This window comes from Ruditapes philippinarum, unplaced genomic scaffold (genome assembly GCF_026571515.1).
Source record: "Ruditapes philippinarum isolate M1 unplaced genomic scaffold, ASM2657151v2 ctg2986_1_1_1_1, whole genome shotgun sequence".
Classification (NCBI taxonomy): Eukaryota; Metazoa; Mollusca; class Bivalvia; order Venerida; family Veneridae; genus Ruditapes; species Ruditapes philippinarum.
Genome location: NW_026863956.1, coordinates 73286 through 86247, shown reverse-complemented (window position 1 = coordinate 86247; position 12962 = coordinate 73286). Strand labels below are relative to the sequence as shown.

Here is a 12962-nt window from a genome sequence, read left to right as displayed (position 1 = left end):
GCTGTATTTGTTCCGAACTACACGCTGAATACCGATCTACTAGCTAGTAATTCAAATATTTTGTATGCTGGTGCATTTGTTCCGAACTACACGCTGAATACCCATCTACTAGCTAGTAATTCAAATATTGTGTATGTTAGTGTGTCTGGTCCGAACTACACGCTGAATACCCATCTACTAGCCTAGTAATTCAAATATTATGTATGTTAGTGTGTCTGGTCCGAACTACACGCTGAATACCCGTCTACTAGCTAGTAATTCAAATATTGTGTATGTTAGTGTGTCTGGTCCGAACTACACGCTGAATACCCAACTACTAGCTAGTAATTCAAATATTGTGTATGTTAGTGTGTCTTGTCCGAACTACACGCTGAATACCCATCTACTAGCTAGTAATTCAAATGTTTGTATGCTGGTGTATTTGGTCCGAACTACACGCTGAATACCCAACTACTAGCTAGTAATTCAAATATTATGTATCTTAGTTTGTTTGTTTCGAACTACACGCTGAATACCGATCTACTAGCTAGTAATTCAAATATTTGCGAATTACTAGCTGAACTACGATGTACAATGTACAAGCCAACTTCACATACTTATAAAATATTAGGTTTATTAAAAGTCATCAAGCAATCCTCGATAGTATAGTGGTAAGTATCCCCGCCTGTCACGCGGGAGACCGGGATTCAATTCCCCGTCGGCGAGGTTGTTTATTTTAAGACATTAGATTTTTTTTCAGAAATTGGTGGTGATGAGAATCCACGACCGTTATACATCAATATACGAGTAATAATTATTACAAAATACTAGGTTTAGGAAGATACACTAAGCAATCCTCGATAGTATAGTGGTGAGTATCCCCGCCTGTCACGCGGTGCTGAGAATCCACGACCGTTATACATCAATATACGAGTAATAATTATTACAAAATACTAGGTTTAGGAAGATACACTAAGTCATCCTCTATAGTATTGTGGTGAGTATCCCCGCCTGTCACGCTGGAGACCGTGGTTCAATTCCCCGTCGGAGAGAAGCTTCTATTTTGCTTATTTCAAAATTAAAAAACAGAAGTTGTTTTCTGTAACACCTTCAGTCTTTGTTTACCATGACACATGACTTGGTAAATATTCTTTAATTTATGAACACAGTCTGCGGTTATTTAGTTAGTTAGATCTAGCTATTTGTACAGTTAAAGGGTTTTGACATGACGAGACTTAAAGCTGCATGCCTCCAGATGAGCGAAAACATTTTAATATGATCAAACTTGAAAAAAATGTACTTAGATTTTTGGAAAAGTAATAATATTCAAGATTCAAGTAATAATTTACATGTTATGTACGATTAATGACTGATTTTACAGTATTTATAACTATATTTCTACTGAAAATTAGCATGAATCTGGAGCCGTGCGGTTTTTAAATCAATTTTCGAGAATAATGTTCCATTTGATGTAGGTCTAGACAAATAACTTGAGTGGAAAATTTCAGATCATTCAATAAGGATTCTAATTGTATAAAAATACCCAAAATTGAAAAGCATTGCAACGCTTTTCACCCAAATCGGGCTTAAAAAAGTATGGAAGTACGATTTGCAATTTATTTTTCAGTATATTTTTAAAATACCTTTTGTATGTCGTTTAATTAAGTGCCCTAGCTGGTCTATGTAAGACTTTAAAGTTTTATGTTTTAGGATTTTGGACCTTTGTGTAGCTCCTTTAAAGCTGCACGCCTCCAAATAAAACAAAAATATTTCAAGAAAAACAAACTTAAGAAAAATGTACTCAGATTTTAAGAGAAGTAAAAAAAATTAGAAATATAAGTAATTATTTATGTGTTAAATGTCTTTAACGACCGAAGTCACAGTACTTATTACCATATTTCTACTGCGTGACTAACGCAGTTATGGCTATTATTGTATTTTTTTAGCCTTTTTGGTAATTTAAGTAGACTGTAAATGCTGTTTGTAATGTGTAAATTACTTTCCTTGTTCACTACACTATATTTTTCTTTCAAAATTTACATGAAGAATGAGCATGAATCTGGAAACCATGTACTTTGCTAACATTTGACTGTGTTCTACTGTGAAATGTGACTTATGTTAAATATATTTGAATGATTATATTTTTTTACAAAGATTCTGTTCTGTTCTGTTCTGAATTAAGTATCGAAGGCATTATCTAATCTATTGTTGAAACTCCGTTGTGTACAGACGTTTCACCTTAGGTAACTAACACGTGGTCTAATGTATTTCTTTGCTTTCCTTTAAACCAGTAAAAATACAATATAGCTCTTCATGGCTCGTTTATCGATTGAGAAATGTGTCCGCTGTTGTGACGTCACAAATAACCGCACTATCGTTTTACCAAGGTTGTGATACTTTACTACATTCGATTTTACAAGCAATCCTCGATAGTATAGTGGTGAGTATCCCCGCCTGTCACGCGGGAGACCGGGGTTCAATTCCCCGTCGGGGAGGTGTTTTTTTTTCTCTCTGTGTTTTATCATTATATATTAAACCTTATCAGCGAAGATACAAGCAGAAGACACTAATAGAAGCCGATAAATCTCTTATAAAAAAGAGAAATTAAACGAACCATTTTATGCACACCACATCAACCGGCATGTTACATTTTATCGTTGCAGATCTTAATTTTTTTCAGCAATAATCACGTCGCATTTATTAGGTCATTGACACAAGAATGCATGTCTGTAGTCTATGTTAAATGAGGCCTGCATTGGCACAAAAAGCAACTTTCACTGACGACAAAGAATCCAGACATGTCACCAGTCATGCATGTTGAAGCACAAAATGTTGATAAATCCTCATGCAATTCCTACGGATATGAATTTTCAGACAAAAGTAGGTCACTGTACGACGGGCTGTACAGTATCAATTGACATTATGAAAAGGAGGTAGCCCTGAAAAGGGCTGCTATACCAGCAAATGACCTGTGTTTCAAGCCGTTATTCTCTGGGCTTTAGTCAAGACAGTCACCGCTGGTCCACAGGAGATTATTTTTATCGCCATCTCAAGTTCTCCAAAACTTCTGTCGATTTCCTGTGACTTCAAAACGACGTGTACGTACCGAGGGGAAATGAGAAGTGATACATACATGTGGTGGTTGGGATGTTGTTGGTAGTTGACTCCGGATCATGGCAATCAGCTACATTGAATTTACCAGATCACAGTTTAGCCACCGTATCTTTCCCGAGCATGCTGTAAAACAGTTTACCAGTAGTACTGGTTACCTTCACTTTCGCAAGGAAGTGATAACTTCTGTACATGACAGAAGATAGGTACAGTGCGAATGACTGTAGAAAATGTTGCAAGATCAATCACAACAGAAGTGCCCTGCACCGTCCGGGTATCAAGTATCAAACCCGGATCGACCGATTCACAGTTCAGCGCTCTACATATTGAGCTAACCGGACGGTGACTAATACATACATACATCCGTCTGTTTATCATTTAATAGTTATATCAAATAAAAGAGTGCTGAAATTTGAACAAAGGAAGGACGAACACATGCCGATGTATACAGGCTGTATGCTGCCATTAACGTAAAATAACCTTTCTACAGTTAATATTTTCCATTTCCATTTTTGAAAAAAATATCAATGTACAAGAAACTAAATACCATTATTTTCTTCATTTTATTTTCGTGAATATATTTTGTTTTCAAACATAGCGGATTTCTGAATTCCACAGTAACATAAACATGATTATATCATTATAAAGATAAGTTAACGTTTTAACAACGTCCACGTTTTAACGTAAAATGAGATAAATGCAATAACTATAACGTTTCTATTCCCTGAAAACACAAAGAATATCCTTGTAGATAAAACAAAATCTTTAAACAACTTATGATCAACAATAACGTCAATATATTGTCTCCCACTAAAAAACACAAATAAACTCTGCTAAAATGAATATATCTAATAAGTTAAAATGACGTCATCTTTCATTATGTCATGTTCAGGGCCTAAACAACACAATTCAGAAGTCCAAAGGGGGTAATATTTAAAATTTTTGATCGCGCAGTATTTGTCCAATCAAATTAAAAATGTTTACAATAATTAATATCTTGCGACTCGAATAAGAATGAAGTCTCAATTGTATTATTATTATCTATAAAGGTTTTAATTGTGTATCGATAATGGTAAATGTTTTGCTGCGTAAATATCATTAAATTTTGCGTAAGTAACAAACAAATAAAAGCTTATGTGATATTAGTTTTCCATATTAAACAAGCAATTATCATAGTATTGCAAGCAATCCATAAGTCCCCTACCGGTAAGAGCCCAAGCAACATTCTGAAGGGCCATTGGCCATTCATTTAGGTTCCTATTTTAAGTAAATTTGTTGAAAAAGTTCTTTAAAAGTGATCACAGGAAACAGTTTTTATGTACAGACAGACGGACTGAAGGACACTCTAAAGTAATTTTTTAAACATCCCTGTTATCAAAATATAACATTTTTAAAATCCTATCATGATTGAAGAAGTTGGAGTAAAAATTACCAATTTCTCAAAAAAAAGTCTAAGTTCAAAAGGGGCATAATTCTGGAAATAGTCTTGGTAGAGTATTGAACACTCACAAATGTTGAGTGACAATAAGAAACATTTATATGAAGTTTGAAGTAGATACATTCAGAAAAAGAAGTTATTAAAAAAACAATGTTTTTTTTTTCATGAAAATTTTAAGTTCAAGGGAGCTAATTCTGATAAATTTTGTGCTAGAGTTGTAAACCTTGTCACATATGATGTGGTTGATGACAAGCAACTTATATTTAAAGTTTGAAGAAAATACCTTAAGAAATAAAGAACTTATAGTGAAAAAACTTAAAAACTTGAATCAGAAATCTTGAAATTCAGTCTATTTGTTGCCATAGCAACCAGAATTTTCAACATAGGAAGATAAAAAAGGATGTGCATAATTTCCATACTGCCATCTACCCATATGTCAAGTTTCATAAACATATTTCAGTACTTTTTGTGTTATCACTGGATCCAGGTTATGTGTAAAATTTGCCATATTTTCAGTCTATTTGTTGCCATAGCAACCAGAATTTTCAACATAGGAAGAAAAGAAAAAGACGTGCATAATCTCCATACTGCCATCTATCCATATATCAAGTTTCATAAAAATATTTTCAGTACTTTTTGAGTTATCGCGGGATCCAGGTTATGTGTAAAATTTGCCATATTTTCAGTCTATTTGTTGCCATAACAACCAGAATTTTCAACATAGGAAGAAAAGAAAAAGACGTGCATAATCTCCATACTGCCATCTATCCATATATCAAGTTTCATTAAAATATTTTCAGTACTTTTTGCGTTATCGCGGGATCCAGTTTTGTGGACGGACGGACTGACGGACGGACAGACGGACGGACGGACTGACGGACGGACAGACGGACGGAGGGTAAACCTAAAGTCCCCTCCGGTAAACCGGTAGGGGACTAAAAAGGGGTACATGTATATCCATATACATGTAGTTTAACATTTATATATTCTCTAACAATAATACCTCTAAACCAAGAAATTAAAACTTAATTTACCTATCACGACCTGTCAGTGGAAAATTTGATTCAAAGAGAACAAATAACTTGACGTATTTACATTAAAAAAAGATTTTAACAAGAATTTATAATATAGAGAAAGACATGCATCCATAGATCACATCCGGCGATTTACGTTCTCTTATTTAGTAAATAACGTAAACGTCCAAATATTTCCAATTCCATACACGTAGTCAAGTAATCTTCAACAAAGTTTAACTAATAATTATTCACCTTTGCTCCGTCAATAGTCAAATAAGCGTCTAATTTATCATGACTGCAAAAAAATCTTGTTAAATAAACTCTTACAAGATAAAAATCAAATACGGAAAGTGGCGAAGTTTACCGTTGGTTGTTTCACCATGTGGTAAATCTAAAAACAATTTATTTGCTTGAAATAAGTTAAAAGGTGAGAGTAAAATATCCAAAAATATTAAAGTTAAAATTGTCAATATTGTCCCCACTGTTTATGAATGAAGTAGGTTACAAGCTATAAAGTTCATATCAAATAAAGCTAGATTTTTAACTTTTAAATTGAAAACACATTTTCAGAAAGTTACCACAATACAAACTGAACTTTTCTAAGTTCGATTTATCCTGAAATACTCAACTGCACAAGTGAATTCAGTTTCTAATTGAAAGTATGTCGCACTGAAGTAAAAATATAAAAAGTAAGTTGTTTTTTTCTTTATAGTCAACGATGCGGATGACTTAGTAAATGCGTCACACTTGACTCTTTCATGAAATTTGTCTCAAGTTTAATCCTTATTTTCGTTCTGGGTAACCTTTGTCGTAATTGAAAGTTTGGTCTGTTGCTTAGCAACCTCGGCGAGACTGGAATGACCATTTATCTGTGTCGTCTGCTTTATTTGTGCCGTCTGCTTCACTGTTTCTGTTACTTTAGTTGGCGTTGAAACGGATTTGAGCACAGGAGGGACTATCTTGCTAGAAATTTGAGCAGTTATCGCTTTAGAAGGAATTTTAGTTGCCGTTGAAGAAACTGGTAACTTATTTTGTGAATTTGAAATTTTGTTTTGAGTTGGAACATTAGGTGGCTTATAAAGGGTATAAGACGGTTTAACATTTGTAGACGTGTTCGACGGTTTGGTTACTGTGCTCATAGTTCTAAGAGGGGAGCATGTAGTAATTGCACTACCACCAGGAGCCGCATAAACATTTGATGCTGAAGTTTTAGGAATTTCATTTCGAGTTTTTGCTTGTACGTTAGTGTCTTTGGTTGTGCTAGTATTATTATTGTCTAATTTTGGTCCAGGCGTTTGGTCTTTGACAGTATCTGTGTTAGTGTCTATACTTTTAACAGTTTCCCCACTTTTAGCACTAGGGTGAGACACGTTGCATTTAGCGGACGCACTGTTTTGTTCTGACACATTTACGCCATTTGTTTTAAGCGGGATTACTTTATCACTATTATTTGCCTCATTGTTAACATTTACTTTCTTATCTGAACTACTAATACTGCTATTTATGATTCCGTCTTTATTGGTTGATGGGTTTTTGCTACTATTTTTAGATTTATTATGCGTATAGCCTTCACCTTTATGCTTTTTAGGTCGAGGGTCACACTGAGATGCCGTGTCCGTTTTCTTCGGTTTGTCTTTGGTTAAAAGATTTTTGTCAATACTTTTTTGAGTCACACTAGGTTTAATAAAGGTTTCACTTCCATTATTAGATATAGCAGTAGAAGTTCCATTAGCAACCTTAACATAATTGTTTGCTGTAACTGGCACGTACTCAGACACCGTAACTAGGTTACCAGTTCGAGTATCTTGGATGCTTGTTGTTGTAGAACTGGTGTTTATTGCAGACGCACACGCCGGACTCCCTTGGTTACTATTTGAACATATATCAATCGCGTGCTCTATGGATTTCTGAAGTTGTCGCGTTTCCGTGGAACAATTATCATCATCATTTTCGTACAGCTGCGCATCTTCCGGTTTACGTTTAAGACCACGCCCCTCTTGGATACAAATATCATTTGCAACCGTTGCTATCAGTTCTAAAGGTGAAAGATCATGGGGTATGTTTCTATCTACACTATGGTTTCCTAACAATGTCGCTTTATTGAATAAAGTAGATGGGCGCGTATCGTCTGCTTTTTGGCCAGTGTCGTCTGCTATGTCAAAACACTTTTCGTCCTTCACCTCTGTGATTTTTATCTCAGGGACAGGATCCGGAGCTTTGTACACGGTATAATAAAGTTGTAAAACCCCTTCCTGAAAACCAATAGGAAGATGTTAATATAATATCATTGAGCAGTTGTAAAAATACAAAAATAAATACTCGTCATAAGTGTTTATAGGGTTTATATACTATTAGGTTTTACTTAACTTACGTCAGAGTCTTTCCAGACAATAACAAATTATAATTGCTTCTGTGGATCAATTTTTCATTTCAGTCTTTAATTGTTTGTACATAAACCAATTGGAGCATGAAAGGAAAGTATATAATGGAAGTATAGCAAGTATATTAAGAAATCTATATCTCAGAGGAAATAAGTTCTTACCCGTTTCCACGAGTAAATGTACGCCACGTCCATCATAGAAAAATGGTCCCGTAATGGCCCCTTTTCATGAAAGATGTCAACCTAGAATACAATAGTAAGTATAGGCGTCAAAACTGGTTAACTCTTTCCGGTTATAAATCACTAACATATCGAATTAAATAGTAACGTTGTACATGTATATATCCTTACATCATAATTATGAATCATGTTTGAAAATGATGGTAAATTATACATACTCGTATAATCATTGTGTGCTGATACTTTAATATAGCTTTAAGACATAAATAAACTTTTAAACGTGCAGATATGTTGTTAAGTTTACAAAATTTTCAATCACCATTCTTCATTAAAATTATGACCATATAATGATTTTCAAATATAAGTATGCTTGTTAACCCAAAACTTGAAGCTGCAATGTTTAAAGTTTGCAATATTTTCAGAATGAAATATTTACCTTGAATTTCGGGGGAAGAGCAAATTTCAGTTTCATGAATTTCTTCAGAAGAGCTACCGTCGTTCCTGCCGGGCACAGCAAATATCGTCTCTCGGGAGCCTGAAAAGTCAAATACTAGTACATGTTATCATTATTTGTCTGACATCTTTGATATACATACATCTCAAAGCATGTAATAAAACATGTATAAATATTCCACCGTTACACACATAAGCGTTACATGTGCAAATATTATTGCAGCAAAACACACATACATGTACTCGTTAAGTGAGGAAATCAGATACAACATATTAACAGCCTCATATTAACACTCGTTTGTGTCTAAAAGGGACGCCACGGCAGACGTTTGACATGAGGTAACAACATTGTGTAGAATTTTTCATTTTCGAGATGTTTATACCATCTGATACTGGTCTTGTGTATTATTTTCTTGCTCCCTGTTTCTAATACAACTTTTTTTACTTTGAAAAAGGACTATAAACTGAAAATGATTTAACAATCTTTTAACTAAAATCGTTTTTAACATAGCACACAATACGAGCTCCGATTTAATTCAAATTGTATTTATTTATTATATTTTGCCTATCTAGCTTAAGGTAGTCCGGTTGAGCTATTTTAGAATTTTTAAGCCAGTTGACATCTTCGGAGTTGCTTTAAAGTTACTTTTACAGACGTTTATTCATAATTGTCACCGGTAACCCATTTATGATTGTAGATTGATTTATACGGAAAACGTACAAAGATTCTTTGCTCCTGGGGTTATCATCATTTAAGGGCGTCATGAAAACAAGGAACCTTAAAATGTCGTCAGGAAAACTATTATTAACTTAAATTAAAGTTGTTGGCGTCAAATGCACAACCCTGTAACTTTAAATCAGGACGTCTGACCACTCAGTAATGTTCTAGTCTTAGAAGAACTACATTCTTTTATTGTAATTATGTTTGAGTTAGGTACCGTGTCAGGTAATCGTTTTTAAGGTTCTTTAGCTTTTGAAGACATCAATGAAAATTTCAATCTGGTTTCAATAGTTCAGTGCATACATTACTGCTGTGCAGTCACCGTTAATTCTTCGTACTTGCTGTTGTTGTTGATTCAATTTTTAGGCTAGCTCGCTGATGTGTCTGTCTTAAACGGGTCTATTTCACGAATAATAATTAACGTTACATTTAAGTAAACCTTTAACTTATTTATTGTGATGTATTACCTCTGGTTTACTTGCTCGTCGTGATCTTCTCCCCGACGGCCGCCGTATTCTTCCGCTGTAAAAATTAACATAACAGTTTTCAAATTATATCAAACATAAACGCAGAAAAAAATGAGAATATACGCCTACATATACTTGTTGTTCTATACCATGCTGAGTGGTGGACAAATTCATCATCGTGCTTACATGTACATATCTATGTGTGAAAAAATGTTCTCATAATGTGACACATTATTACAATGATATTATTCATGCCATGTATTATGTTATATTCACATGGTCAGTGTTCAAGAACGGTTTATATTCAAAAGAAGCATAATTTTATTACATAAATTGGTATCTGTCTATATAAAAGTTTAACGAATTAGATGAGCACTACCGTAGCAAAACATTTTCAAGTCATAGAAAATCATTGTCAAATCAAAAAATACGATTTTGCACTTAAGAGGAGATGGACGGAAGGACATGCCGACAATGTCAACATTATTGCCCAGTCATCTTACTTTTGCAAGAGATACAGATTAAGCAAAATGCTAGTTGTATTAAATTTCGTATTATTCATAGTTAACAAGCAGCTATGACAACACAAAGCCTGTTTCATTTAGCAAAAAGGTATATACATACTCTGGACAAAATTCTAAAGCAATACTGAATTGTTCGTCTGCCGAGTATATGATTCTGTGACGCTGCTGCTCTTGGCGAACTTTTGCACTTCCTGAAAAAGAAATATCACAAATTTAGATACGTAAGGTCGAATCCTTTTTGTTCTCGATGTTCACCTTTATTTCAGCGCTGACGTGATGTATTAATTTTGTTTGAAATTATAAGAGAAACGAAATTAAGAAATAAAAGTTCAACAAAAAGTAAATTGCAAATGGCAGTCGATACTCTCCAGGAAATGTGAAGGTCTTTATATATACACGTCCGGAAGTTTAATAACCGTTAAATTGTAAACGATGTATATTCAAGATACATGTATGACGAACTGCAAAGAAGGAACATATTTGTTGACCGCAGTATAAGTTTATAATAAACTACGACAGACCGGTAGGGCCATATAAACTTCATGAATTCCTGATTTCATCTTCATGAATTCACAATTTAAACTTCGTGAATTTCCGTTTTCAACATACGGAATTCACGAATTAACGATTTCAACTTCATGAATTAACGATTTCAACTTCAAGAATTCACGATTTTAACTTCACAAATTCACGATTTCAACTTCACGGATTCCCGATTTCAACTTCGTGAATTCACGATTTTAACTTCACGAATTCGTGATTTCAACTTCATGAATTCACGATTTCAACTTCACGAATTCAACTGAACGTGAATCCACGATTGATTTCAACTTCACGAATTCACGATTTCAACTTCACGAATTCACGATTTCAACTTCATGAATTCACGACTCAACTCCATAAAGTTGAAATCGTGAATTCATGAAGTTGAAATCGTGAATTCATGAAGTCAAGCTTTTTTAATTAAAACGGACTCTTTCAGCTGAAAATTTAAACATATCGGTTTTATTTCGACGAACACGCAGCAGGAAATAATATCAATGGTCCATATCCGAGACTGATACGGATGAATATTTGTATTCAGACAGACGCTTATATATAATCCCGTATTAGCATTTTATCTTCCATGTTGTGATCTTATGTGCATTTAGATCTATTTCCATGTGGCATGAATCCTCTAAGTATTATGTATTAATTAAAAAACAACGCTACGTGACAGTATGTCGCGTTAGCAACAGGAAAGATTGCGGGCACCGATTCCAGACGATTAATTAGCAGCGCGTGCTCACCAAGGTATTGTTTGATAAATCAATCCACGTAGTATGTAACTTTATAATCAGTCTATTGTCTGGTAGATATTCAGACGAAAAAATATATGAAAAATGGCAGACGACACTTACTGACTGTAGGGTGATCCTTGTAAAATTCCCTCCGACGCTTCATCTCGCCTGCAATTAAGAAGAACAATCTCAATAATCTTTATGAGAATTTCTTAGCTAAAGTAAATAGGAATAGTCAACTACAGTCGTATCTTTAAAATTGAATTATTTCAATTAATTCATAAAATATAACGCTTCGACTCAAAGTACATTTTTGCATTGGAATATACTCTAAATTAACAATACGCTTTTCACAAAGTATTTTCATGTCAACCAGGACCTTACATCCCATGTGATAGAGTGGCACATTTAGATAACTCTCAAGAAACAATTCCAATATCATCAGCAAAACCTCAGTTACACACAAATTAGAGCCCGAACAAATGATCGTAGACAACTAGGGCACCGCCTCGTTTTTACATTATAACATAAGACTGTAGCTTTTATGTAACATGTAACGTTAGATATACAACTGGCATACACATTTCTTTTCTTTCACAGAAGATTACATTTTTTTTATTTTGAAATTCGTCAGAGAAAAATCTATCTGATTATAGATGTAAGGTTTAACTAGTTTCATATTATATTAATCTTTATAAAGAAAATGTATTGGTTTAGAATACCAGCAATAGTACTTACTTTTAAAGAGCCCCGGCACCAACTTGTAAACAATATCTTGAAGGGTGTGGTCTAACCTGAAAAGAACAAAATCGACGTGTGAACGACGTGAACGTGCAATACTGTGGGAAATGTCAAACTAGTGTGACACAGTCAAAAAGGTCAAGGGTTGAAAACTAAATTTCACATTCAATTTACATTTCATGACAAAGGAAGTCATGCACTTTCATTTCATGTCGGTTTTCCTTATATGGCTATATTTTACTACGGAAATATGTAATATAGATATCCTGACCCAATTTCAGATAGATTACATATTGAAAACAAAGAACCTTTAATTAAGAAAAGGGTTCTAAGAGACCACCGCCTTTTTGATATTTTGATGATTTAGCAGTTGTGAATTTGATAATTTATATATTATTAAAATTATTTATGTATAATGTGTAGGTTTATTATGTATATGACAAGAAACTTTGTCAATAAAATGTTCTTCTTCATGATGATTAGTAAAATATATCAATTTATGTTATCATACTTCTATGTAGCAGACGATTGTTTATTAGAAATATTAGAACATTAGAAAGCTTAACTATTAAACACATATTTATACAGCCTAACCGGTCTCGAATTGGAAAGATGTAGTCCGAAATCAAACATACATACATACATAAAGACAGACGGACAGGCAAATCGACA

At 34.0% G+C, this 12962-nt stretch overlaps 1 protein-coding gene and 1 non-coding gene across 2 annotated transcripts in view; one reads left to right on the top strand and one right to left on the bottom strand.

Moving 5' to 3' along the window:
• The first annotated feature begins 2402 nt into the window (after positions 1-2402).
• Positions 2403-2474, top strand: Trnad-guc (transfer RNA aspartic acid (anticodon GUC)). Its single transcript has one exon. It is a non-coding gene; the product is annotated as a tRNA-Asp (tRNA).
• A 3161-nt stretch (positions 2475-5635) lies between these two features.
• The window catches only part of LOC132723935 (uncharacterized), an 18731-nt gene continuing 11404 nt past the window's right edge, over positions 5636-12962 (bottom strand). The window contains exons 4-10 of the mRNA XM_060708743.1: positions 12288-12343; positions 11670-11717; positions 10370-10460; positions 9746-9800; positions 8541-8639; positions 8087-8167; positions 5636-7796 (exon numbers count right to left, since the gene is read on the bottom strand). Of these exons, the coding sequence (XP_060564726.1) occupies positions 6321-7796; positions 8087-8167; positions 8541-8639; positions 9746-9800; positions 10370-10460; positions 11670-11717; positions 12288-12343 (1906 nt within the window). The 3' untranslated portion in view covers positions 5636-6320. The remainder of the gene's footprint in view (positions 7797-8086; positions 8168-8540; positions 8640-9745; positions 9801-10369; positions 10461-11669; positions 11718-12287; positions 12344-12962) is intronic.